The sequence below is a fragment of the Cricetulus griseus genome, chromosome 8, assembly GCF_003668045.3.
Source record: "Cricetulus griseus strain 17A/GY chromosome 8, alternate assembly CriGri-PICRH-1.0, whole genome shotgun sequence".
NCBI classification, from domain to species: domain Eukaryota; kingdom Metazoa; phylum Chordata; class Mammalia; order Rodentia; family Cricetidae; genus Cricetulus; species Cricetulus griseus.
Genome location: NC_048601.1, coordinates 74,115,030 through 74,142,418, shown reverse-complemented (window position 1 = coordinate 74,142,418; position 27,389 = coordinate 74,115,030). Strand labels below are relative to the sequence as shown.

The following is a 27,389-nucleotide window of genomic DNA, read 5'->3' as shown; positions in this document are numbered from 1 at the left end:
AGTCTAGGTACTAAATCAAACTTGTCAAGGTCAGCCCATATTAATAGCACCTAAGGGATCTCAATGTTTTACTTTAGATAGACATGCTAAGTGGAAGTAATAAAGAATAAAGGAGTTACACAAAAGTTAAGCTTCGTTTTTGTTTTTTTGTGTTTTTTTTTTTTCCTACAGGGTTTTATGTTACCTAGGCTAGCCTAGAGTTCATTATGCCGCTGAGTATGTATGATCTTACATTCCCTACAACCCCAAGTGCAGGGATTATAGATGGGCATCACTGTGCCTCAAATCAACTTTTGTTATTGCTCATTATGCTATATTGTAACTTGTTTTTATGTCTGTTTTTCCTACCATATTGTAAAGTTTCCCACAGTGCCAGGTGTGGGATACTTCCATAGGAGTTGTTGGTCAGGGAGGTGCCCAAAACAATAAAGGTTCATGCTGTTTTCTTGGTTCCCCATTATAACTAGTTGATAAGCTCCTCTTGCTGAAGGTACCACACACCTAGGATAAATGCTATAGAGAAATAAAGTTGGAACCGAACTAGAAGTTTTCTCCCTGATGGCTACCTCTTACAGGGCTGGAAGGTGCTATGACAGCTGCTGCAGGCAGGAGGCACCAACAGTTTTATACAGCTGTGAACCTTAGGAACTATGATGCTAACCTTCCTGGCAAGATGTGCTCATTGATGCCATAGTGCCGTGACTGTTAAGGGACAGGAACAACCAGCCACTTCCCAAATAGACTTCAGTCTGGCTCTATAAGAGGAAACCTATACCTATTACCATAAACATGGTCCAGAGCACATAACTGTAGAGTTCATGGTCCCTAGTAGGGGAGCCTAACACCACTTCTTAGCTAAACTGACATACTGTTAAACCACCTTCTAAACACTTAAGCTTATACCTACAGACAAAGGCTACTATCAGCTTTAAAAAAAAAAATGAAGTCATTCCTGGCAGTCAACAGAGGTGATTATGAAGACCTTGCATAAGATACTGAGAATAAAGGATGGATATTTAAGGACTCTGTCTTAAATAAGACATCTATATCATCCCTTTAAGTCTCAGGGGACATTTTGGAAAAGGATGTAGAAAGATTTAAGAAATAGAAGACATGGAGAAGGGCTGCAATATGCTATCCTCTAACTACAACATGACCTAACAAGCAAAATCAAAGCAGCTATGCCTACTGGCCCTTCTAATCGTCTGTTATGGAAGGGAGAGGGTCTCACAAAGTCCTACCACTTATTACTGGTCTATTTGCAGCTGACAGATTCTGGGAGATGGGGAGGCATAGATAGCATCCAGTTATATATGAACTGCTAAGCTCGAGGATCACACAGATGACTGTAGTTGAATTCTGTGGGACACAAAACAAAAACTAGTAAACGTGGGAAAGAGATTTCTAAGGAGGAAGGGGGATGGAAAGGGTGGGAGGAAAAGAAGAGAAGATGATAGGGTGGAAGTAACCAGAATACATGGATGAAATTGTCAAAGAATAAATTTTGTTAATAAAAGAGAAAAGTAAGATTATTTTTTACTCATGATCTTAGATGTAAAAGCCCCCAAACAAGACAAGAATATTAAAGCTAGGAACATGTAAAAAGAATAATGCATCATAGACTGGAGCGATTGCTCAGCAGTTAAGAACACTTGCTGCTCATCCAGAGGACCAGGTTCATTTCCCAGCACCTATATGGTAGCTCACAATCCTGTGTGATACCAGTCCCAGGGAACCTGTCATCCTCTTTAGGCCTTTTCAAGCACTAGGTCCTCAGATGGTGCATAGACACACATGCAGGCATAACACTCATACACATAACATTAAAAATAACATTATATCCAAAGTGGGTTTATCTCAGAAAAATATTAGCTAGGAATGGTGGCTTGCACACACCTTTAACCTCAGCATTTGGGAGGGTGGGGTAGGAGAATTGCTTCTAGGTTGAGGCCAGCCTGGGTTACAGAGTAAGAAAAACTAGTCTTGAAAGAGAGAAACCAGAGAGTCTAAGTTTCATATAATACCAGAATCATAATAATTTATCACACTGGAAGATTAAATGAGAAAATTATATGATCTTCTGTAAGTGTGCAAAAACTTTTTGTTAAAATTCAATGTCCATATATGACAAAGTCCCTTAGTAAGTTGGAACAGAATGATCTAATTAAAATATCTTAGTAAAAACTTAACGCATTAGTCGGTCATTGGTGGTGCATGCCTCCCAGCACTTGGGAGGCAGAGGCAGGCAGATCTCTGTGAGTTCAAGGCCAGCCTAGTCTCTAGAGTGAGTGCCAGGATAGGCTCCAAAGCTACACAGAGAAACCCTGTCTCGAAAAACCAAAAAACAAACAAACAAACAAAACCAACTTAGAGCATTGGGTCATGCTGACTCATGCCTATAATCCTACCAGTTGTGAGACTGAGGCAGGAAGATTGAGGTCAGTCTTGGCTATATCGTGAGCTTTAGGCCAGGATGATCTAATGTTGACTCAATCTAAAAAAAAGTCTAGAGTAACCTAGGCTAATGGTGTATACCTGCAATCATGAGGCAGAGGCAGGGAGGGAGATCATGTGTTTGGGACCAGTTTGGGATTTGCAGTGGGTTCTGTGTTAGTCTTCTGATACAGAGTGAGACCTTTCAAAATAAAAACAACCAACACTAAAAAACCCTGGAGCAAACAGCATTCTATATTTTTAGATGGAGGATTGAACCTAGGGACACACACACACACACACACACACACACACACACACACACACACACACACACACACACACACACACGGTAACTATGATGCCTTCTACCACTAAGCCACGCCCCACAGCTACAAACTCATTCTTTTGTATGTATATGTACACACATGTTTTCATTGCACATGTGTTTGTGTGTGCATGTATGCAGGCCAGAAGATGATCTCTGGTGTCATTTCTCAGGAGTCACCCATGAGAGTGACAGAGTCTCGGATTGGGACCTTTGGGCTTGATGATTAAGCTGGCCACAGAATCCATCTTTCTGCTTTCATGTTGCTGGGATTGCAAGTACATGCAATCACACGTGGCTTTTTATGTGGTTACTGAGAATCCAAATTCAGGTGTGGCAGGCAGTTTACTGATTTTTGGTCCCATAATACATTCTTTTTTCTTTTTAAAGACTTATTTTTGTTTTATGTGCATTGGTATTTTGCCTGCATGTATATGTGTATGAGGGTGCCAGATCTCCTGGAACTGGAGTCACAGACAACTGTCTGTGAACTGTTGTGAACACTCTATGTGTGTGCTTGGAATTGAACCTAGGACCTCTGGAAGAGCAGTTAGTGCTCTTAACCACCGAGTCATCTCTCCAGCACCACAATCATTTTCTTTCAGGCACTAAACAGGGGTCTTCATTGGCCACAGCTACTTGAGGGTGATGAAGCAGGAGGAGTGGTTGGCACAGATACCAGGCCGGCCATTCTTCACCAACTTGCAGGTGATGAAGAGCTCAACCAGGCAGTGGTTGATTGCATCTGGTTTGATTTTCACCTGGTTGAAGGTCTTGCTATTGTACACACCTACTATGCTGCCTACCATCTCCGGCAGAATGATCATGTCTCTCAGGTGGGTCTTGGGCTTCTCTATGGGTTGTGTCTCCTTCGTGGCCTTTCTCAGGCTTTTGAATAGTGAGTGCTGCTTCAGCCACAGGCCACAGTTCAGGCATCGCCGCTGTAGGGTGTTGTACAACTGCATCAGCTGCTCATAGGACCTGTCCAGCAATTGATCCTGGTCCAGGCTGAAGTAGGTGAACTTGCAGACTGTCCATCTCTTCTCTACTTCAGTCAACTTGGTGGCTGCTTGGAAAAGGAAGCGTTGGCTGCATCTGCACAGCTCACCAATCATTCTTCACAGTAATGTGTTGATTGTTTTCTCCGTAAGATGAAGAGCTTCCTACAGTTGTCCCCATTCAATACCATAGTGGTGGCAACAAGGCAAGGCAAATAAATGAAAGGCAGTACAGCTAGGTATGGTGACACATGCCTGTACTCAGAGGTTGAGGCAGGAGGAGTCTAAGTTCATGGTCAACCTGTGATAAGTAGTGACATCCTATGACAATTAAATAAACATTTAATTTTTAATGTTTTCCCTTTCTGTATAGAATTATAATGACCTTACCTGTGGTGACATACTATTTATGATTTATTAAAGCCTGTCTGAGGATTCAGAAATCAAGTCAGCCGCAAGTCATAGAAGCCAGGCACACATTTTTAATCCCAGGACTCAGGATTAAGAGGTAGACTGATCTCTGTTAGTTCAAGGCCATACTGAGCTACACAAAATTGATCCAGTCCTAAAGAAACAGCTCATACAAAGATGATCTCACACACCTTTAATCCTTGGACTCAAGAGAGGTATTTAAGACAGGAACAGAGTCTCAGAGCAGGAAATTCATTCTACAGCCACATTGAGGATAGGAAGACATTGAAGTCTCAGGAGTCTACAGCCACACTGAAGAGAGCATAGCAGTCTGGGAGTGAAGTCTGTGGTTTGGTGGAGCCAGGACAGTCTTTCAGTCTGAGGTAGAGGAAAGAGCTAGTGCCTGGCTGCTTTGCTTTTCTGACCTGCAGCTTGAAGCTTGAACCCCAAAATCAGTCTCTGGGTCTTTAATTTATTGTGCTACACTTATCCTTCACTTACTTAGACATGGGCCTGCTAAATTATCCCAAGCAGGCCTGGACTCAATCTGTGACCCAAGATGTCCCTGAGCATAATGCCCTCCTGCCTCAGCTCTGTAGTTGTGATTACGTGCCTGCACCTCCAGGCCCAACTTGAAAGTACTCTTTGAAATTTTAAATTTAAATTTATTACTATTGTGTTTGTGTGTGGATGACGTATGAATACAGGGCACATTTATGCTATATCATACACAGAGGTCAGGAGAGACAACTTTGTGCAGTTGGTTCCCTTTCCACATTTATGTGCATTCTGGGGAATGAACTTGAAGCAAGTACCTTTATCCACTGAACCATTTCACTAACTATGGCTTAAAAGCACTCTTGGAACTGGAAATCCAAATAAATGCCTAATGTATTTACCAAGAAAGCAATAATAGTATTTAATCCCCCCCCCCAGAGGGTTTCTCTGTGTAGCTTTGGAGCCTATCCTGGCACTCTCTCTGTAGTCTAGACTGGACTTGAAGTCACAGAGATCTGCCTGCTTCTGCTCCCAAGTGCTGGGATTAAAGACATGTGCCACCAATGGCCTGGCAGTATTTAATCTTTTAACTGTACTTTTAAATTAGTACAAGGCTTAGTAGCCTGAAGCAGGAGGATTATCACAAGATCAAGGCCAGCCAAAGCTACAGAGTGAGACTCTGTTTCCACCACAAACAAAATAAACAAAAATGAACAAATAAACTAATGTACAAGGCCAACTTCTAAATGGAATGCTCTGCTTGAGGGGGACACATATATTGATAGAGAAAAAATGGGCACCCAAAAGGCTTATTTACCATCCCTATACATATGAAAACATCATTTTATTTGTTAAGTAGCCTAGGTTGACCTTAAAGTCACGTTGTTTCTCCCATTTCAGTCTCCCAAATGTTGGGATTACAGAGGTGAGCTACCACATTCAACTTGAAAACATCATTTTAGATACAGGCAGTTTGCACTTGGCATAGTTCCACTACATACCAATTTCAGCTACAGGGCTGGTAATTAACAATAGTCCATGAAAACAATTCAGATTTCAGGTTGCTGTGGAAAACTAATCAAATAATTGCATAAACCATTGTGGAAATAACAGATGTATATCAATCCTGATGATCATCAGTGAGGAAGTATATAAATCCTTTTAAAGTCTCTCAGTGAATGGTCACTGCAGAGTCCAGACAGCAAAGTAAGTAAGCATGCTGCTTCCTTTTCTCCTTGTGACTACTCTATGTGGCATTTTACAGGAAATGGTTATGATAAAAAGGATGCAGACATCCCAGAGGAAAGTGCAGCTTGCCAAAGCAGAGTCATTAAAGGAACTCTCAGGAAAATGTTCAAACAGATCCAAACTTAGGAATCTAACAATTTTCCGAGACTTAGAAAAAAAGTGTGATCTATCATAAATTATTCTGGGAGAAGAAACAAAGCACAAGGCATTGTTCAAACCACTGAGGTTTTGTTTAAAAACAGTTTTGTTGTTATTGTTGAGACAGAGCCCAGTCTATAGGCCAGGTTGGCACTGAACCCTTGTCCTCCAAATGCCTTTGAAGTACTGAGATTACAGCAATATGTCATCACACCCAATGCCTAGAAAATACTCCTCCCCTTTTAAATACAAACAAAAATTTTCAATGTTACTGGTCTTTTAAATTATAGCATGTGAAATATTAACTCTACATTCTCCCAAATAAGCTCACAGGAAGGAGAGCCTTCAGTGTTTTCCCACCGATGAGGATTGCTTTGTGTTTCAGGTTGTGCAGTTATTTTTTTTATTTTAGGTCAGTGGGAAATCATTCTAATAAAAATTTTGTATATCTTCTCACACATCTGTCTTGCTTCATATTAGAAAATGGATTGTGATTCATTTCACTGCAAGTAAAATATTGCAAAATATTTACAGGAAAGTATTACAAATAAACACAAAGTCAAGATGTAATAAGGTGGAGGAGATGACTCAGAGGGCCAAGTGCTTGCTGAACAAGCCTGACAACCTAGAGTTTGAATCCCTGAAACCCATCTAAAGCCAGACACAGCACTCCTGCTAGCTTAGTTCTACCTTAACATAGACAGAGACAGGAGAATTCCCAGAAGCCTTTGAGATAGCTTGCTTGGCTTACAAACTGCGAACAACAAAAAGAAACCCTTTTTCACACATGATGGAAAGCAAGAACCAACATCTGGGGTTGTTCTCGGATCTTCATACTCAAGCAGTGTGTTTGCACACAAATGAACATGTATACATATATGTATACACACACATCATGCACATAAACAATCATACACACAAAGAACAATAAAAACGACAAAGATGAAATAAACTTTTTTTCTCAGAAATCTTAAGTGCTCATAACATACAAGAGTCATGCCCATAACATACAAGGTTTCTTCTGATAACACATTTTCAAAGAAATGGAGAAAAAATGGGTTGGAGAATGATGGTGTGAAAGGGAATGTGTGCTAGTGGGGATGCTAACCAGTCTATGCTGTGCAGTAAGTCTAAGAGTGAACTTTAAGACATTCCTTGAACTGAAATTAGAAGATGCCCTGAAAGTATGGTAGTTGGAAAGTAATTGGCTCCCATAATCTCTTAGGGAGTGGCACTATTAGGAGGTATGGCTTTGCTGGAGTGGGTATGGCCTTGTTAGAGGAACTGTGGCAAGCTGGGGGCGAGCTTTGAGGTTCCTATGCCTAGTATGCTAGTTGACTTCCTGCTGCCTGCAAGATGTAGCACTCTCAGCTCCAGCACCACATCTGCCTGCACACCGCCATGCTCCCCGTCATGATGATAATGGACTGGACCTCTGGAACTATAAGCTCTTCCTTTAGAAGAGTCTCCGTGGTCATGGTGTCTCTTCACAGCAATGAAAACCCTAAGACAATGTAGAAGTATCTCTTTCTCCTTAGTTTACTAAAATCCTCTTGTACCATGAATCACTGTAGTTACACCGTATTTTAGATCTCACAGTGACCTGCAATTGGAAGGCTATGCTTTAAATGAAGTGAATCTCCTCAAACATGATCAAATAACAATCTGAAGTGTTTGGACACACAACCTAACAGGACTGACTTTAGTTTTTGACCCCATGAACTCTCCTTTTACTAGGAACACCCGATGAATTTTTTTTCCCCTCTGTGATGTGGTTAAACCTGGAATTGGGCCTCGAACCACCCCAAACCAAGTTACTTTAGTACTAAAATCCTTTCAGTGTGTTCGAAGAACAGGAACAAAATCCAAAAGTCTTCATCCTGGCCTCAAATTTTTGACTGTGTGTTTTCCTGGATCTCCATCCCTGGACCCAGCTCAGCTCTTGCAGATCTGCCCACTCCCCAGGCTTCTTTAATCATGAACGTATTCAGGTTCCAGTTGGGCTTTTTGAGTACTTTCTTTCCCAGCATAAGATTAGGGCCCCTTTACATGCCCTCCTTATAGTGCCTGTACTGTGCATTTACACCCTTAAGACACTCACTGTACAGTAAAAGATCCAACTGTTTTCCCTTGAGCAGAGTGCCATTAAAGTTTCAGTTTCCTCTCTCTCTCTCTCTCTCTCTCTCTCTCTCTCTCTCTCTCTCTCTCTGTGTGTGTGTGTGTGTGTGTTGTAGGGAGGGTATCACTCTTTGGAGGAACACTGGCCTAGCATGTGCAAGGCCCTGGATTTCACCCTAGTACCCAAACCAAACCATACTTCTTTCAGATTCAAAGAACTTTTGCCTTCATGGACCCTATCCTCCATTAAAAAAAAATTAAATTAATAGATTTTCAAAAATCTTAAAAAGTCAAAGTTTCCCTTGGAGAGGGGAGACAAAAGCCATGTTTCTTTGACCTTCAGAGCTCATTGTTTCCTTCTTACTGAAAAAGTTAGGCCAGGCGGTGATGGGTAAGCAGGACATGCTCTAAAGCCACAGAGAAACCCTGTCTCGAAAAGCCCCCCCCCCCCCCCCAAAAAAAAGAGACCAGGCTTGGCAACTCACAGGGGTGGAGTGGGGGCAGGACGGGAACGGGGATGACAAAACACGGGACACCATGATACCAGAGACAAAGAAACACACGAGAGAGAGAGAGAGAGAGAGAGAGAGAGAGAGAGAGAGAGAGAGAGTTAGAGAGAGTTAAGTCTCTCCTGTCAGTCAGTCATGGGGAGCTTGGCTACCCTGTTTTTATGGGGCCGTCGGCTAGTCCTGCTGCCCCTCACCGACCCAGCAGATGGCGACGCAGCTCTCAGCGCAGCGTCCTCGCACCTGCCGGGAGGGCTGACCTAAAGTGTGTCCCCCAAAACCAGCCTCTGAATTGCGGTCCTGACTCCCAAGCCCTTCAGTCTTTTCCTTCGCCCAGAGGCCGGAAGACCGAGTATTACCCGCCAGCAGAGTTCCCGCTCTTAGAGCGTACGCGCCAGCTATGGCAACCCTCACCTCAGACAGGCCTTCTTAAGTGAAAACCTCAGATACCCCGGGAGAACTCTCTCAGGCACCGCCCCTCAGACAGTCACCTCAGCGGTCCCTACAGGCATCGCCTTCTCAGGCACCTCAGGCACTTCAGGTACCTTACCTCAGAGTCCACCTCAGATGCCTCCCCTTGGACAACCGCTCCCTCGCTTCCGTCTGCTTATCCCCTCCCCATTAAAGCAAAGCGTAGCTCTAGCGTTCTATAGAGCTCTAGCCTATAACCTTGAGATTTCAGTCGCTCGCTCACTTAGTTAACTGCTTTATTCAATTAGCAGGTTCCTCTTCAGACATCCGGACGACGTCTTCCTCAGAGGGCAACCCGTCAGACCCCAGTTCAGGCAACTCCCTCAGGCGAATCTTTCCTCCCTCAGGCTGAAGGGAGTCAGTCCCCTTTTGGGCACCTGTCCTCTGGAGTCCCTCTTTAGGTAGCACCTTCAGCACCACCCCCTCCTCCACCTCAAGTTCCCCTACTCGGAAGTTCCCTTAGATACACTCACCTCAAGTTCTGGCTCCTCCCCTACAGGCACGTCCTCCTCAAAGTCAACTTACTGCCTGAGGCGTCCCCCCTTAGGAACCGCCTCCTCGCCTCCTCTTCCCTCAGGGACTCCTCTTCTGAGCCCCTCCCCTATAGGGACCTCCCCCACCCCGTAGGACCGCCCCTTCCCTGATGCTCCTCCCTCTGAGGCTCCTCCCACTGAGGCTCTTTCCCTCTGGGGCTTCTTCCCCTCAGGCTCCTCCAGTTCAGAGACCCCTCGCACACCCGCTATCCTCCCTGGATGTGAGCCATCAGGACCTCTCATTGCAACCCCCGACTTCCGGGATCACTCAGCTTCATTCACCTTGATTACTGTTGCTCAAGTTCCAAAATGTCTTCTGTGGTCCAAGAGCAGCTGTAAACTTCAGAAACACTGAGCGAAGCTGGACAGCTTTCTCTTCGTTGTCCCCTCCCTATGAAACGCAGGCACAACACTACTGTGTCCTCGCCTTTCACCTCTGTGTCCACAGCATCACTTGGCCCATTATTTTTATTCAGTAAGCCCCATGGTGAGCACCCTGTAGGCTATGACTGGGTGTGGAAGAACGCGAGCTACGGCGGCCATCGCGCCCTCTGGTGAAAGAAAGTTGCCTTTTGTTTGTTTGTTTGTTTTTGTCAGTGGCTCTGCTGTTTGGTTTGAGCTGGGATTACTGGTACATGATGCCACCACCGTGTCTGACTCAATGGCATTTGTTAATGTTCTTTTCAACCTGTCTTAAGTTGAGTGGCAGACATAAAAAAGCCCGGCACGGAGGCGCACGCCTGTCCACCCAGCTACTCAGGAGGCTGAGACAGGGGGATCACTTGAGTCCAGGAGTTCTGGGCTGTAGTGCGCTAGGCCGATCGAGTGTCCGCACTAGGTTCCGCATCAATAAGGTGACTTCCCGGGAGCCGGGGACCACCGGGTTGCCTAAGGAGGGATGAACCGACCCAGGTGGGAAACGGAGCAGGTCAGAACTCCCGTGTGTTTATGAAATATAGCTAAGGAAAATAAACAGAAATTCTAGCTGGGAAGAGTTTAAAGAGTTAAAGGTGACAAAGTTAGAGTCAGTCTATAAAAAGTCTTTTTTTTTTTTTCAGGTGAAAATAAAAGATGGCCTCACTGCTTCATTTCTTTTGTTTTGCCTTTTAAAAGAGATCTATTTAGTTTTATTTTATGTGTATTGAGTGTTTGACCTGCATGTATGTCTGTGCACTGTGTGTGCAGTGCCTGAGATGGCCAGGAGAGGGCGCTGGATCCTCTGCACCTGGACTTCCAGATGGTTCTTGGCCACAGCATGGGTGCTGTGAAGAAACCCAGGGCCTCTGTAACAAGTGCTCTTAACTGCTGAGATACCTCTCTAACCCCTGCTTTTACTTTTTGAGACTAGGTCTATGTACTGCAGACTGGCCTTGAACTCATGTTGCGCAGGCAATCCTCCTGCCTCAACTTTCCTGACTATTGTGATTACAAGTGTGAGCTACACTGCCTGGCTTAAAACATCAATTCCTCTCCTTTTTCCTCCTCTTTTCCCCTCTCCCCTCTCTCTTTCCCTCTTTCCTTTCCTTCTTTTCTCTCCCTCTCCCTCCCCTTCTCTCCTGCTCCTCTTTCCCCACAAGATCTCATCCACTGGCTATAGCCTCATGCCCTAACTTTAAGCTTTGAGAAATTAATTCTATGGGAATTCCCAAAGGATAAAAAATGTACACGAAATCATCAATTACAGCACAAACTAAAGTGAAAATAATCAAAATAGAGAAACAGCCTAAAAATAACAATGCATTACATGGCATTGGTGGCACACACCTTTAGTCCTAGCACTTGGGAGGCAGAGATGGCTGGATCTCTGAGTTTGAGGCCAACCTGGTCTACAGAGTGAGCTCCATCCAGGTCAGCCAGGGTACACAGAGAAACCCTGTCTAGGAAAAAAAGAAAAGAAAGAAAAAAACCAACCAACCAAACAAACAAACAAAAAACCCAAAAGAAGGTAACAACAACAAAAACAAAAACACCAATCAAACCAAACCAAAATAAAAACCCAATATCCACTTATAGAATACAGTATAGATCTTAAAAATCTGGATTTTTAAAGGGAATTTTCAGTGGGACGTATTAAATTCGGATTGATCAAGGTGATGTGGAAATATAGGGAGTGTAGAGCAATCTCTACATGAGCAGAATTGTTCTTTAGTCAGAACAACTGACTCCACACCACGTCAACTGATCCTGATCTAACATGATGGGAAATGTTTCTGGGTCTGGGATTTGATTTCATCCTATCTACAAACTAATAGTCTCTAACTATACCATGGTGATGGAAGACCCTCAGTCAGAAACAAAAGACTTTTCTGTCTGTGGCCCAGCAAAGAATCATCAGATTGCTTTTAGGGGTTCCTTTGGCCCTCAAGTCCCACGGGGGTCATACACTATGGAATAGATGACTGCTATGCGCGCAGTGGGCTTGAACAACTCTCCCTATATTGTGTGTGTACACACACAGACACACACACACAGACACACACACACACACACATATATATAATATATTGTCTTAATTATATGTATGTGTATACATCAATACATGTAACTGTAAAGGTCTAAAGTTTGCACTAAGAAGTATGAACTTAATTTTATATAGTATTCAGGACTGCTAACAGTTTTGATAAGAATGATATTGCAGAAATATGAATTCACAGTATCTGGAAAGGAAACTATAAGTAGCTCAATCCGATAGACCCTTCTTCAATAATAGAAATGCTCTATGTCTTGAGCATCTAACACAATAACTCTAAATGAGCGCAATTCTGAGAAGCAGTGTTAATAAATGGCAGCAGGACAAATGGCAAGGATTGATAAATTGTACATTTATTCACCCATTCAAAAATAGGAATGTTGGCTGGGTGGTGGTGGTGCATGTCTTTAATCCTAGCACTCAGGAGGCAGAGGCAGGTGGATTTCTGTAAGTTCAAGGCTAGCCTGGTCTACAGAGCTAGTTCCAGGACAGCCTCCAAGGCCACAGAGAAACCCTGTATCGAAAAACAAAAGAAACAACAACAACAACAACAACAACAACAAAGTAGGAATGTTTACTTTATTTAGGTTCTGTGCTAGATACTTACTACAAAGTTTCTATGCTAGTGGGAGGATCCACCAGTGAATAAACAGGTGAAAACATGGCATATGAGATGTTTGCAAGAAAGTTAATAAATGTAATGAGTATCACCTATACCTTACATATACAGATCCTGAGTTTCTTTTCTCCAAAAGAGCTACATAATGGCACTTCTCAGCAGGAGCATCTCACGAACATGCATACTTTGATCCAGCAGGTCTAAAACTCTGTAAGTTCTCTAGGGACACCCAATGCTGCTGGTCCCGAGTAGCTAAGATTAATAGTTTTTCTAGGCTTGTAGAATGGCAAAAACTGGTACCTTAACCAGTTCGTTCTAACTTTGAATCCTGAACTCTTTCCACTATGACCAAACATCATTCTCCAAAGCCACTATTGAGCTTCAGGAGGGTAGCTAAGGGGCTGGAGAAATGGCTCAGTGCTTAGGAGTACTGGCTGCTCTCCCAGAGGATCTGGGGTTTGATTGTCAGCACCCATGGGGCAGCTCACAGCTGTCTGTAACTCCAGTTCCAGGGGCTCTTCTTCTGGTTTCACTGGGTACCAGGCAAGTGCAGGTATATAGAAATGCATGCAGGCAAAACACCCATACGCATAAAATAATAAAATAAAGGAAAACATTTTTTAAAGAAGGAGAGGGCTTGATGTTGGCCGGAATTGGCTGAGGAGTGAATTGTAAGGCAAGGAGTGGACGCACAGTATTAACTTCAAGAAAACCAAGAGCAGAAGAAACTGTGTAAACTGCACCACAATCTGAGAAGGAATATGAGGTATGAGTATTTTTGTGAGGAAGTAAGGCTCAAGAGATTAATAATACCGAATGGATCAACAAAGCTGTGATGGTTTGAATAAGAATGGCCCCCAGAGGCTCATATATTTGAATGCTTAGTCACCAGAGAGTGGCACTATTTGAAAGGTTTGGAAGGATTAGGGGGCATGGCCTTGTTGGTGGTAGGCTTTGAGGTTTCAAAAGCCTATGCCAGGCCCAGGCTCTCTGCTCTCAGCTACTGCTGCAGTGTCTACCTGCATGCTGCCAGGCTCCACCCCCAGAATGACAATGGACTAACTCCGAAACTGTAAACAAGCCCCCAGTTAAATGCTTTCTTTGAATAAGAGTTGCCTTGGTCATGGAGCCTCATGACAGCAATAGAACAGTGACTAAGACAAAAGCAAAAGCTTATTTCCCCAAAATTTTAAAGTTTTTGTCTACTTTTTGGGTAGTAACACCATGGAGTAACTATTAGTAACACCATGAAGTAACATTAGTAACACCATGAAGGAAGCAGATGGGATGAATGGCCAAGGACTGAAGACAACCCAGACCTCAAAAGATGTAGAGGTTTACATGAGATACTGAAACCTGGGAGAAAGGAAAAGATTAGTAAAGGAAACTTGAAGGAGTACAGGGTAAACTGCTAAAAGGGCGAGAGGTTCCTGGTGGTAAAGAAGAAATTCCCCCAGCTCTGTGCAAACTTACAGACTTATACTTCAAAACGTCAGAAGCATCCGTGGTCAAAAGCCTAGTAATTATATTTGGAAGTGTTTGTACAGGTAAAGAATTCATGATGACAGGTGGCATAATTGTAGGGTGCTTTTTACTCTCTCAACCCTGGAAGAAATAAATGCACCGAGTATAACTACTCAACTCCTGGATTCACAAAGATCATTTTTCCTTTGTTAAAAATTTTATTATTTATTTTTAGATTTAGCTTATTTTGTCTGTATGAATGTTTTACCTGCATGTATGATGTACACCACATGCCTGCCTGGTGCCTGAGGAAGTGGTAAGCCTTTACGTGCGTGTTGGAAAGCAAACTGGGTCCTTTGCAAGGACAACAAGTGCTCCTAACCACTGAGCCAAGTCTCCAGTCCCACAAATGTCATGTTTTAGAACTGGGTTGATTGAAGTTTTCGTTATAGAAAAGAAATGAGGCTGCTGGAAGAAATCCATAACAGACCACAACTGCCTTCCAACATGAAATGTGCACCTAATAGAAACATGACCAAGACTAGAGAGCTGGTCAGAATTTGTTCAAGAACTCTTCCCAGAAAGCAAATGCTTATTAACACAGAGGCCTCTTTAGGAGACAGAACAGCATATGATGACCTGAATCAGTCTTCAGCTTGAGTTAACAAACATAAAGTAAGTCCTCATTGCTCACAAACAACATGAGATGCTATCCCAGACTTCCGTGCTACAGGTGACTAAGGGCTGCTTACTCATCATTCCAACTCAGTTGTTAAGTGTATTAACACTAACATACCAAAACTGATCAATGCACTTCTGGATGGCCAGGTATGTTATCCAGTCACTGTGAGATATACTGTTGGTCTGTAAAATACCTATTGTGTGTTTTATAACGGGCAGTAGTGCTGCTTCCAGCTGCTCTCTGTCCTCAGTAGTTATTCTTGATTTATACTTACGTTAGTCACTCTTTGTTGTTGTGATAAAATACCATCACCGAAACTGACTTATGGAAGAGTTTATTTTGGCTTTTGTTTCCAAAGGGAGACTCTATAATATGGGGGAGGCATGGTAGTTGGAGCAGGAAGCTGAGAAATCACTTCTTCAACTACATCCAGGAAGCAGAGATGTCAAAATGGAGTGAGTTTATAAACCCCTAAAGCCCAACCCAGTGACACACTTCCTTCAGCAAAGAAGCACCTCCTACAGTTTCAATAACCTCCCTAAAGGGTGCCACAACCTGGGGACAAAGTGTTAAAATACATGAGCCTGTAGGGGGCATTTCTCATTCAAACCATCACAATGATTACGTAACTTTTACAAATGCTTAATAATTATTGATAACTAGATAATGTCACAAATTTGTTGTGAATTATTTGGTTAACCCCTTAGTAAGTTGATAGATGTTTACATCCATATTATTTGAAACCTAAGTTCTCTCTCTCTCTCTCTCTCTCTCTCTCTCTCTCTCAAAGTTATTTATGTGTATGTATGAGCAAATGGCATATATATGTGGTAGCAGAGGCCAGAAGATATGTGGAATCTCTTGGAGCTGGAGTTACTGGCAGTTGTGAGCTGCTTAACATGGGTGCTGGAAACCAGGTCCTTTGGAAGAGCAGCAAATTTTCTTAACCACTGAGCAATCAGCCAGGTTCTCTCTTAACTAGACCATAATCTATGTTTATTGTGGTTCAAAGTGGGAATTTTTTAAGTAAGAATTTTTTATAGCTTTATTGAGAAAATAATATAGTGAAGTCTGTTTATAATTATATGCCATTTAAATAACTCACAATATATCATATCAAGTTAAATGTATTAAAATTGCTGAATTTAAATGTGCTATCTGGTAACTTACCAATTGCACAATAAGTTCATACTTTCAATTTTTCCTTTTTTTTTTTTTTTTTTTTTTGGTCATTACCAGTAAGTTCTCATTTTCAATGTGGAAGTGATGGTTGGTAAAGGGTTTGTAGACATACCTAAGTGGGCAGGCGTTTAAAACCTAAAAACTGCCGGTGTGTGGGAAGTCCCTAAGTTCTGCGTTGAGGACATCAAATCCCAATATAGTTTCCTGATAGAGTAACATGGGCATGTTAATTTTTTGTTTCAGGTCTCCCTCCTGGGATCCCCAAGAGATGAAATGAAATTAAATATGTAAAACACACGATAAGTAGAAGTTCCCTCTGGGACAGGAGGTAGTTACACTGTATCTCAAAGTCCTTCCCCAAAACACAGCTACTGCTCCTTAAAAGCTGCCTGGGAAGGAAATAGTATTACGTGCAGAGCAAGGCTATGGGACTACCTCAGGCCCCTCCACTGACTGCACCTCTGTGGATTTTCCTGTCAGCTACACAGTGGTCACTCTTGACTCTGGTCAACACACTTTCTGGTCACCGTAGTTCATATTTAAGGACTGAGATTTTTAATTTTATTTCATGTGTGTAGATGTTTTGCCTGCTTATATGTCTGTGTATCCTGTACATGCAGTGCTTATGGAGGCCAGAAGAGTGAGCATGACATCCCCTGTATGGGAGTTACAGATGGTTGTGAACCACCATGTGGGTGCTGGGAACCAAACCCAGACCATCTGCAAGAGCAACAAGAGCTCTTAACGGCTGAGTCGTCTTTCCAGCTCGATTTTGCAGTGTGATGGTTAATAATGTCTATTTGACAGAATCTAGAACCACCCTGACACAAACTTCTGGGCATTTCTGTGAGAGAGTAACTAGATTTGGGTGAGGTGAGAAGGCCCACCCTAATTATGGATGGCACCATTTCCTGGGACTGAAAAATGTGACCAGCCCTCTTGCTTTTTTGCCACCATGTCTTCTACATTATAGTGGACTATATCCTCCAACTGTGACCCAAAACAAACCGTTCCTTAAGTTGGAACTTAGCAAAGAGGAAAGTAACTAATATACTAATATATATATATATATATATAATATTATATATATATATATATATATATATATTTCATTTTAATCTATTTATTTTGTGTACACGTGGGGGCACTAGCACCGTGACACGCATATGGAAGTCAGAGGACAACCTGAACGAGTGGATTCTCTACTTTCCATGTTGAGGGGTCCCTAGGGTGGGGAGAGGGGTGAACTCAAACTCAGATTTCAAGTGTAGCAGCAGGCGCCTTTACCCACTGAGCCATCTTTCCAGCCCTTATAACTATATCTTTGTGTATGCAGGGAGCAAAGAAATAATTCTGAAAAATTTGGTGCGTGCTCCCATTTACCCACATATTTTCCATAGTATTACATACATGTTTCTAGTAGTACAGTTATGGATATATGGGGATTTGGAGCGACTGCAGCTAACTCCTGGGTAACTCCAGGCCTAAGGACATCCCCATTCTTCCGAGGAGAAACTCTCACCTGCACCTGACCTAGCTCCGCCTCCACCTGGGTTGGGCCTCTCTTCCTCATCCCTCCTCCACTCAATCTTGATTGGTTACAGGAAGAAACAGGATCTCCATTGGCTCCTTCGTGAGGGGGTGGAGTCAGGTTGTGTTTCATCTCTCCGCTGCAGGCCGAGCTCAGCCGAGGGGACCCGAGAGGGGCCGAGGCCCGCGCTGTAGCGGTACTGATCAGAGGCTGCTGGACGCGCCCCACCCGGCATCAGGCGGAGCCAGAGATGCTGACCAGGGCCGAGCGGCCCCGCCCGGGCCCCCGGCCGCCTCCGGCCTCGCCCTTCCCTGTGCCACGGTCGGTACTGCTGCTGCTGCTGGCGATGCTGAGCGCCCCGGTGTGCGGCCGCGTCCCCCGCTCGGTGCCCAGAACCTCGCTGCCTATCTCCGGTAAGACGCAGGGACCCCTGTCCTCAGCCCTTTGCACGGAGCCCAGCCCTTGCCAGCAGGTGCCCACACCTCTCTCCCCTGCTAACACCCAGCGGCAGCGTCTAGGGTCGCTCTGCACGGTGCACACCCCTCTGAGACCAAGACTGAGACCTCTACCTTGTGCATGCCCATCTCATCTCATCCCATCCCACCCTACCCTATCCTCGCACCTCAGCTCCCAAGACACAACCACAGTGCTCCCGGAGGCACCCCCTTTTCAACAAGGTGCAGCCCCTCATGCTCAGACCTGGATACGGAAGCCCAGGGAGCGCCTGGGGTTTGCCCTAGGTTGTCCTTTTCAGTCTTTATTTCTCTGCTTCCAGCAATTACACTCACACCCGTCACTTCATTTCCAAGCCCATGCAATTCCTCTTTCTCTCTCTCTCTCCATTCCCCCGTTGTCTTTTCAAATGCCCTCCCACCACCGTCCAGATCCAGATCTTTCCACCCACTTGCTGTATGGCTATCATCTCTGGCTTTATCCTTCCCACCCTTCTGTTATCAACTCACTTTAATTTCCTGGACGTCCCATGCTTCCTCTACCTATTCCCTACTTTGAATGATAGAAAACACTCAAATGAGTTTATTCAAATTTCTTCATAAAAAAAAAAAAAAAAAACAGAGAAGGGGGTGGAGAGATGGCTCTTCATTTGGCCGATTTTCCAGGAGATCTGAGTTCTGTTCCCAGCACCCATATTGGGTGGCTTACAATCACCTGCAATTCCAACTCGAAGAGAACAGGATTCTGTGGTTACTTGTGCAACCATATATACAGACAAAGATAATATAAAAATACTAATTATTATTATTACAATTAAAATAAACCTAAAAATTATATATTGAAAAACAGAGGATAGGGCTGAGGTCCTTTATGAAAACATGGGAGAAGTCAGGGATACTATAAAGTTTGAAATAGCATTCACACTTTAAATACTCTGCTGAGGTGAATGTATGGTATGGGGCTTGTTTTCTTCTCAGTGAAGCCAAAACTCACAACTGGGTCATAGTAACTTAAAGCTTATGATTAGGCCAAATGACATCTAAGGAGTCCAGAAGGCAAAGTTGGGATCAGAGCCTCCGGGGTTTCAGTTTGTGGCGAACCCATACCCCACAAAGAGAGTTGTGGATGCCAGTCTTCATTGGTATCCAGGAGTCCAGAGAGGCCTGGATGGCAAGCAAAGCAGAGCAGGTAACACAGAAGGAGTTCTGACAATTCAGGGCTTATCCTGAGTGTCAGAGTAGAAAGCAGAGATGCTCGTGGGTGTGGAAGCATGGGATGGGTGGGGCTCACAGTGGCACGTCTTGGAGTGAATGGACCAGTAGCTGGTCTACTCTCTTGAGGGCGTCTGAGCTGATGAGGCAGTGGGATGGAGATGTACTGGTGCCATCTACCTTGTACATTTTGCAGGACTCGGGTCCCCAGAACCAGACATTGAACAAAGGTGAATTCACACACAGTTGTTATTGAACTTTAAATAGCTAAGAGTTTTGGATGCTAGTAATGAGTTTAGTTTGGGTCTAAGCAGAATGCGTGATAAGGAGGGAAGGGTGTGACCATTTATGAGGTGGATGGCATGCCCACTTGTTACCCGCCTTTATTCTCCCAACACTCCCGGATGGTGGCGTTTACAAAGGAGGAAGGTGAGGCCCTGAGAGGGCTTATTTGAGCATACACAGTTGGTAAGTGGAAGAACTATGTTTAAATACAGGCTGGTCTAGTTCAGAAACACACATTCATCCCACTCTCAATTTGGGTGGAATGGGGTACGGGGAAGCCAGGGGTGTAGGGTGAGAGAGGAGGGGCACTCCAGGTGTGTTGGCAAAAGAGTGGTTGCTATGGGGCCACCCGCCTTTAATCTACCAGCGGGCAGGAAGCTGAGGTAGCAGTATTTTGAAGGCCAGCTTGGGCTACATAATGAGAGTTTATCTTAAAAAAATGGAGGCATATCAGGAAGTACTAACACTTTCTATAGGTAATTCAATGTTTTATATCATATTGCTGTGAGTAGAAGAGACATTTAATCTTTGTGCCATTATTTTTTAAAGTGTTCTTTTTTCTGGAAAAGGCATGCCTGACTGGATTGTGTGCTAACTATTCTGGCTTCTCATTATCTTTCACTGGGGACAGGAAGATGGTTGGCCTGTCCAGGTTCTCATTTCTTTTCTTCTTCTTCTTCTTTTTAAATCCTTGTTGGCTGTCAAATAAATAGTCCTCGGGAGATAACAAAAATGAGCCTCTTTGGGGACCTTATGTTTCTGAAGGGATGGCTGATGTCACTCTCCCCTCTCCTCTCCTCTTCCTTCCAGAGGCTGACTCCTATCTCACCCGGTTTGCTGCCCCTCAAACATACAATTATTCTGCTCTCCTTGTGGATCCCGCTTCTCACACACTTTACGTTGGTGCTCGGAACAGCATCTTCGCTTTAACGCTGCCCTTCTCAGGGGAAAGACCTCGCAGGGTGAGAGATTACAATGGGGTTGACCCAGAGCCCATAGCATGTATTTAAAGCCATCGTTCTGTGGACTGTAGGTGGGAGAGTTTCATAATAACTAAAGATGTAGTGGAGCAGAAGGAGAGAGGGGGGGCCTGTAGCGTCGTGAGTTACTCGGGGGAGGTGGGTGACGGGTGGGAGGGGAGGGTTTTTGGCGAGTGACTGTGGAGGGTATGGTTAAGACCATCACTGTACGGAATAGAGGATGAGGCAGAGGACACCAACACAGGGTGTAAAGCCTTTGTCTGCCAGTAAGGGAGCAGATCATGGGAAGGGGATCTTCCTACCTGTCTTGGCTGTGATGGGGAGACAGGGTGATGAGGGAGGCTTTGAGGGACTCTGATGATGGAGGAAGGGTACAATGGCACGTTTCAAATGGCAGGAGGCAGAGACCACTAGGATGGGAGAGTTTGCAAACTGTTTTCACCATGTATTAGTAAGAACTCTAGTATACTCTCATACAGTGCACAAGTATGTAAATGTGGCCTGACAGAAAATGTCTTTGGACCAGCATTGACAGCCATATATGTGACAAATTCTGATATATTCTATTTCCTTTTGAATGTGGTTTGGGGGGTTTGCTCAGTAGGTGAAGTGCTTGCTTAGTGTGGACAAAGCTCTGGATTTGATCTCCAGCACCTCATAAAGTCGTGTGTGGTGGTGTATGCCTGTGATCCTGGAACTGGGAAGGTGGAGACAGGTGGATCAGAAGTTCAAGGTCGTCCTCAGCTCTAACAAAGAGTTTGAGGCGAGCCTGGGCTGTCTGAGATCCTGTCTCAAAAAAAAAAAATGTGGTTTTGATTTCATAGTTGATTTTGTAACTCATTAATGGATGGGGGACTTCCAGTTGGAAAAAGATGTGCAGTGGGGGGGGGGAATCTTGGAAGTTTCCAGATTGTTGAGATTTGTAGAACCATCTCTTTCCCGAAACCTCAGTGTGCGGGGGAGGGGGGACGAGGGAACCTGGAGAAATGAGTTCTTCTTCTCTCTCAGATTGACTGGATGGTTCCCGAGGCTCACAGACAGAACTGTAGGAAGAAAGGCAAGAAAGAGGTAGGTGTAAGCCCACAGCCTGCCCTTAGTGTCTGTGTGAAGCCTGACCCAGCCCTGACTTTGGGTCGTCCCCAAGTAGTGCTCCTGTCTGAAGGGTTCAGGTAAGGACTTCCCACCACACATCACCCATTCTCCCCCATACCACAGCTGCCTCTAACTATCTGTACCTGACCTGTCCTTCCTCGTACCCACTGCTTCTGATTCTCTCTAACCATCTCTGACCCCCCAGGACGAATGTCACAATTTTATCCAGATTCTCGCCATTGCCAATGCCTCTCACCTCCTCACTTGTGGCACCTTCGCTTTTGATCCGAAGTGCGGGGTTATTGTGAGTGACAGGGGCAGAAGGAGAGGGAGAGGGAGCCTGCAGCAGTGTGAGTTACTTGGAGGTGGTGGGAGGGTGGGAGGGTGGGAAGGTTTTTTTTTTTTTTGCGTGTGAGTGACCGTGTTGGGCATGGTTAAGACAACCATAATATAGGATAAGTATGGGGGAGGGGAACAGAGGATGCCCTCAAAGGGGAGTGGGAAAGGGAGATTGTCTGTAGAGGGTGACGTATGCTAAGTGTAACAAGATGTAGTGAGACGGTGAATGGAATTAGGGTTGCTGAGATTGGTTGCCCTAGGGATCGGCAACTCCACAAGATACTTCAGAAGCCAGACACTCATGCTTCTTTGCCCACTGAGTGCTTTGGCCAAGCAGTTGGAGCCTGTTTCTTCATCAGAACAGCCCAGTCTCTCTTCTCCCATAGCATGCCTCCTCACTTCTGGCATCCTCTGCTACCCCTATTCTCTTCAGGATGTGACTCTCATGATTTCTGATGTCACCACCATGTAATGTGGTACCAGCTGGCTCTGTGTTCTCAGTATTGCCTTTGGGGTGAGCCACTCTGTCAGCCACATCTTCTAGATTTTGTTCGCTGGTGAAGGCCTGTAGACTTTCTCACCCTCAAACCCAGGCAGCCTTGGCATGAATTTATTGTTGATGTCTAGTCTAGCCACAGCTACATCTTTGGAACTCTGACCTTTCTCTGTTAATTGCACAGTTGTCATCACTGATCTTCTGGCAGCAGGTTTGTGACTGAGTCCTAGGGTGAGTCAAAAACCCTTTGCACACAGACTTTGTACAGCATATTTCTTTCTTGACTTTGACCTTGGACTGCAGATGCTGACTAGACTGTTCTGCAGTCTGCACTAATACAGTGATCCACTTGGGCCTAGGCAGTAGACATCTCCACAAACCTCTGTTCAAGGGTGCCCTCCTATCTCTGGCTTGGGATGAACCCAGTGGCTTTCCTCAGGGTTAGTTGGCCTTGTTCAATTCTTTTCATATGCTCTTTACAAAAGACTGGGTGATTCTCTCAGTCTGGGAAGGCTTATTGGTTCTGGATGGTATTTGAAAACCTCTGTATTCCAGCAATCAATATTGAGGGTTTAGTTCTTTACAGTTCCCACCAGGCTCACAAGGTAGCAGAGCTATTTTTCCGAGTCTGCTCAGGCATAGGGATACCAGAGAAATGGATATCAAAGTCAGGGATTATGCATAGTATGATCATCCCAACTCATCTTCTTGGGCTTTCCTTTCTTCCTGGGATCTCTGAGTTAGGACACTAATGGGTCCTAGCCAAAGTATCTAGATGGAACATGTTCTGGCCGTGCCTGGGGTGATCAGTGTGACATGGACCCCTATCCATTCTTGAGAGATGTCAGCAATGACGGGTGAAGCCAGGGTTCTGTGTCCCACCAGTTCATCTCACCAGCTCAGTGTTTTCTCTCAAGCCATCTATCTGACAGGATCATGAGCTGAGGGGCCATTCTTTGGAGGGAGAGGTTAGCTCTTTTAGCCCTCCATACTTCTCAGTAGACCTTTTAACACCCTCTGCTGCTTTTACCTGTCCTGTTTGACCATCTCCTTGCTTTACCTGCAGTGCTGAACCTCCCATGCCCCTGACTAATGCTATCGAGACTGCGGATAACTGTTTCCTGAATGCTTTGATCTAGACACAACCCACTCATTGATCATGGAGAAATGAAGGTTCTTAGGATTCCCCGGTTCTACCAGTGTTAGCAATGGAGTCCTGCCTTTCAGTTCCAGAGTCCAACACACATTGGAAGAAAATATTTTAAAATGACTTGTTGAGAGAACTCCAGCCATTAACAGAGAAAAGTATTAGGCTTCAACGATGATCACCCGAAAAGCAATGGCCTTTCACTGAATTGTGGGCTTAGGTACCTTACATTCACAATTAAGTTTAATTTATCATCATAGCATGGTATTTAGGTATAATTTATCTCTATTTTATAAACAAGGAAGCTGATATTCAGAGAAATCAGATTCCATAGCTAAGATTATGCAGCTAGCAGAGGCAGAGTCAATATTTGAACCTGGGTTAGTCTAGATATGTCCTACAACCCTGTCTGTGTGGCCAGCCTGCAACCCAGGGGGCTTCTTCTGGCTTCCATCTCTTAAGTCATCTAACATGGTTCATGCATCTTGGGTCCTTTATATGCCTTCTATTTTTTTTGTCAAAGCCAAAGGGTCAATTCCAATTTCATTGCTCAGGGAGAGCCTTCTTGTCCATCCACAGATTTCAGCTTTAGGGACATGCCTTCCCCACAGTTGTTAGTGACAGTCTGTCCACTGACTTAGTTATGATGTTATGAAGAATCTCCACATACAAATAGAGAAAATCAGTGAGACAATCTTCTGTTTTCAAAGCCAGTTCAAGGTCATTTTGAACAGAGAATAATCAGAACCTGTTTGTTAATGGGTGGCTCACATTCTCGAAGATTAGAAGGTTAGATGATACATGATAGTGGCACTAGGGAAAACTGGGAGGGAGCTAGTCTTGACATGTTGAATTTTAAAAAGCAGACAGGCAAACTTTGTGAGAAAGCCCACTCACTAGTCAATGGAAATATGGACTCCGATTTGGAGGGCCTGGGGCTCACTGGAGGCCATGAGTCTTAGAGGGTTTGACCAATGGTTTAAACAGAAAGGCTGGAAATAGAGGAATGAATGGGATATTTGAATGATATATTAGAAAGACTATGGAGAGATCTTAAGGATATACATGGCGGGGCTAGAAGAAGAAGGTGCTAGAGAAACAAATAGCAAATAGAGAAAAGGACTCCAGGAAGATAGAGTTTCAAGAGCCAAGGAACGGAATATTACAAGGAAATGAATTGAATATGCGTGATTCTGAAAGAGTGATGTGATGTAAGCATGGAGGTAAATCGGGAGCGGATCTGTTCAGCACTGGGAAGGAGTAGCTCAGGTGCAAAGGAAGAAATGCAGCACTTGTACAACTACAAGCCAGCTGCACTTGTAGAGGGCCGGAGCACCTTGGTAGTCACAAACCATCTTTCTCCTCAGACAGTGATGCCCTCATTACCACACACTGGAGGTTGCCTCTGTGGAGTCTTCCATTTCAAAAGGCTCTTTTGACCCAATGTCTCCTTTCGGAGAGGCCACCAGATCACATCTCAATTTTACAGGCTTTCTTTAAGAATTGTATCAGCAAAATCAAACCTTGCAGCAAAGAGAGGAACAAAGGGGATGGTCCAGCATTAAGTTCAGAGAATAAATACATCCTTATTTCACACCTCTGACTAGCATCAGAACAATTAAGCTACAGCCACAGCATGTGATCTAGGTACAGCATGCCTGGAGTGTCCATCCATGTCATAACTTTGATTTGAAACCAACTACGGTAATGTTCCTTTGAGTCCTAGTGTGAAACCATCATTCGCTTCTACTTTTAGGTGTTATCTTGAAACTCTCCTAGTTATGTATGCTAGACTAAGGTCACTTGTGACTGGCCTAGGTGGAAGTCTTCTGTCTGTCACCTCCATCCCTGTGGAGGTCCCTGAGAGAAGAAGATACTTGCCTATCAAGCTCTCAGATCATGATCTGAGCTTTGGGTCATTCACTGTCTTCACAGTTTCCTTCTCTGCTTGGATGTAGTACTCGGAGCCTCTGTCTCTTCCATCATTGGGTGGGAGCTGAGGGAAAATGATACTTTGTTTTCTTTAAGCTCCTGAGCTTCAGCAGGGCTTTTCCTTGCTTTTCCTCGGAGCCCCAGCTCTCAAAAGGCTGTCTGCTTCCCTCCATCTCTGGCTGTAGCATATTCAGATAGTTACAAACTCCAGAATTTCAGAGGACAGACATATGTCCGGCCTCATGGCATTTCTAGGGCTGTGCTAGGTATACTTTCAAGAGGGGATGGGTCTGAGGGCACAGAGGAGTAAAGCAGAGAAAGGAAATGAATGGGCAGAGGAACCAGGAGTGAGATGCCTGAATATGGGGATGGGAGTGGGGGCAGTGGGAGATGAATGGAAATGGGCTTTTCCTCCATTTGATCTTATGTTTAATTCTCACCACGAACCTTCCCCATAAACCCTAAACCACCCGTCCCCTCCCCTTCTGGTCTGTAGGATGTGTCCAGTTTCCAGCAGGTTGAAAGACTTGAGAGTGGCCGGGGGAAATGTCCTTTTGAGCCAGCTCAACGGTCAGCAGCTGTAATGGCTGGTGAGTGGGGAGAGACAAGAAACGGTGATTCTTGCTCGAACAAACTCCTTCCCCACCCTTGCTGCTCGAATTTCTGTGTCTTTTCTTCCCTTGGAATGTCTACTATACTCGCATCTCCTTTTAGCCTTTCCTGATGGTCCCTGAGTGCCTGTGTCCCTGACTGCTACATGTCCTCACAGGATTTTATTTCCCCAGGCTCCTCTCTAGAGAATGTGGCCTCTGCACCTGTAATGTGATTGTTTTTTCTGTGGACCCCATTTTCTTCTCTTATAGCATCCTCCCTCCCCCCACCCCATTTGTAAGAGGAATTGCTACAATGCATATTGTGATACATTTGGACAGAGCATTTTAAAAAGCATGATTTAGACTAGCACTGTCCAAATTATCTTTATGTGATAACTAAAATGACCTAGATCTTTGTCTGATTTGGTAGGCACTTGCTATCTTGGCTATTAAGCCCTTGAAATGTGACTACTGCAAAGGAATGAGGGCATTTTAAATTAAGTTGAATTTAATTTGGTGTAAGTGGCCCTATTCGTCTTGAGGCTACCACTTAATGCACTTCTAGAATGTCTCTACTTAGAAAACCACTGCCAGTATTTTAGGATATTCCTTTCTAGCCTTTAAAATGTGTTCACACACCCATATACACTTACCCACGTTTTGTTGGCTCTTCCTTTGTTCTTCAGGGGAATGGCTGTTTTTCACTTCCTTTCATTACCTCCTTTGAGGGAGCCACCTGCAATTGCTCAAGCATGGACCCCGCCCAAACTTCTTTTGGAGAATGACGAATTCATTGACATAGAGAACAGATTGCCTTTGTACTACATAACCTATATTTTAGGGGAGGTTACCCCATGTAGGCTCTCCGAAATGCAGAGAAAAGCCAGCTGTTTCCTCAAGACAGTGCAGAACAGGCAGGAGCAGAATAGAAATCTTAGGTGTGCATTATAACATTTAAATCACTTAATTTCCAGCATGAATACAATTTTGAACTTTGTCATGTAACTGGACTATGGAACTTTCTACATGACTTTTTGTTGTCGTTTTGAGACAAAGCCACACGTAGTCCAGAGTAGCCTCAAACTCTCTATGTAGCCAGAGGTGAGCCTGGACTCCTTCCTGATCCTCCTGTCCTAGAATGCCGGAATGATAGACATGCATCTGGTGATAGAACCAGGCTTTGTGTGTGCTAGGCAAGCCCTCTGCCGACTCAGCTATATCCCCAGTCTCT

At 44.3% G+C, this 27,389-nt stretch overlaps 2 protein-coding genes across 2 annotated transcripts in view; one reads left to right on the top strand and one right to left on the bottom strand.

Moving 5' to 3' along the window:
• Positions 1–3,396: 3,396 nt before the first annotated feature.
• Positions 3,397–3,876, bottom strand: LOC100763904 (40S ribosomal protein S15). The gene has a single exon (XM_027429548.1). It carries the CDS (start codon positions 3,874–3,876, stop codon positions 3,397–3,399), a length of 480 nt encoding a protein of 159 aa, XP_027285349.1.
• Positions 3,877–8,816: 4,940 nt separating this feature from the next.
• The window catches only part of Sema4f (ssemaphorin 4F), a 36,063-nt gene continuing 17,490 nt past the window's right edge, over positions 8,817–27,389 (top strand). The window contains exons 1-11 of the mRNA XM_035449048.1: positions 8,817–8,917; positions 9,016–9,065; positions 9,148–9,219; positions 9,856–9,903; positions 10,131–10,236; positions 10,491–10,536; positions 17,776–18,043; positions 20,390–20,541; positions 21,568–21,627; positions 21,857–21,955; positions 26,062–26,155. Coding sequence (XP_035304939.1) covers positions 8,817–8,917; positions 9,016–9,065; positions 9,148–9,219; positions 9,856–9,903; positions 10,131–10,236; positions 10,491–10,536; positions 17,776–18,043; positions 20,390–20,541; positions 21,568–21,627; positions 21,857–21,955; positions 26,062–26,155 — 1,096 coding nt within the window. The remainder of the gene's footprint in view (positions 8,918–9,015; positions 9,066–9,147; positions 9,220–9,855; positions 9,904–10,130; positions 10,237–10,490; positions 10,537–17,775; positions 18,044–20,389; positions 20,542–21,567; positions 21,628–21,856; positions 21,956–26,061; positions 26,156–27,389) is intronic.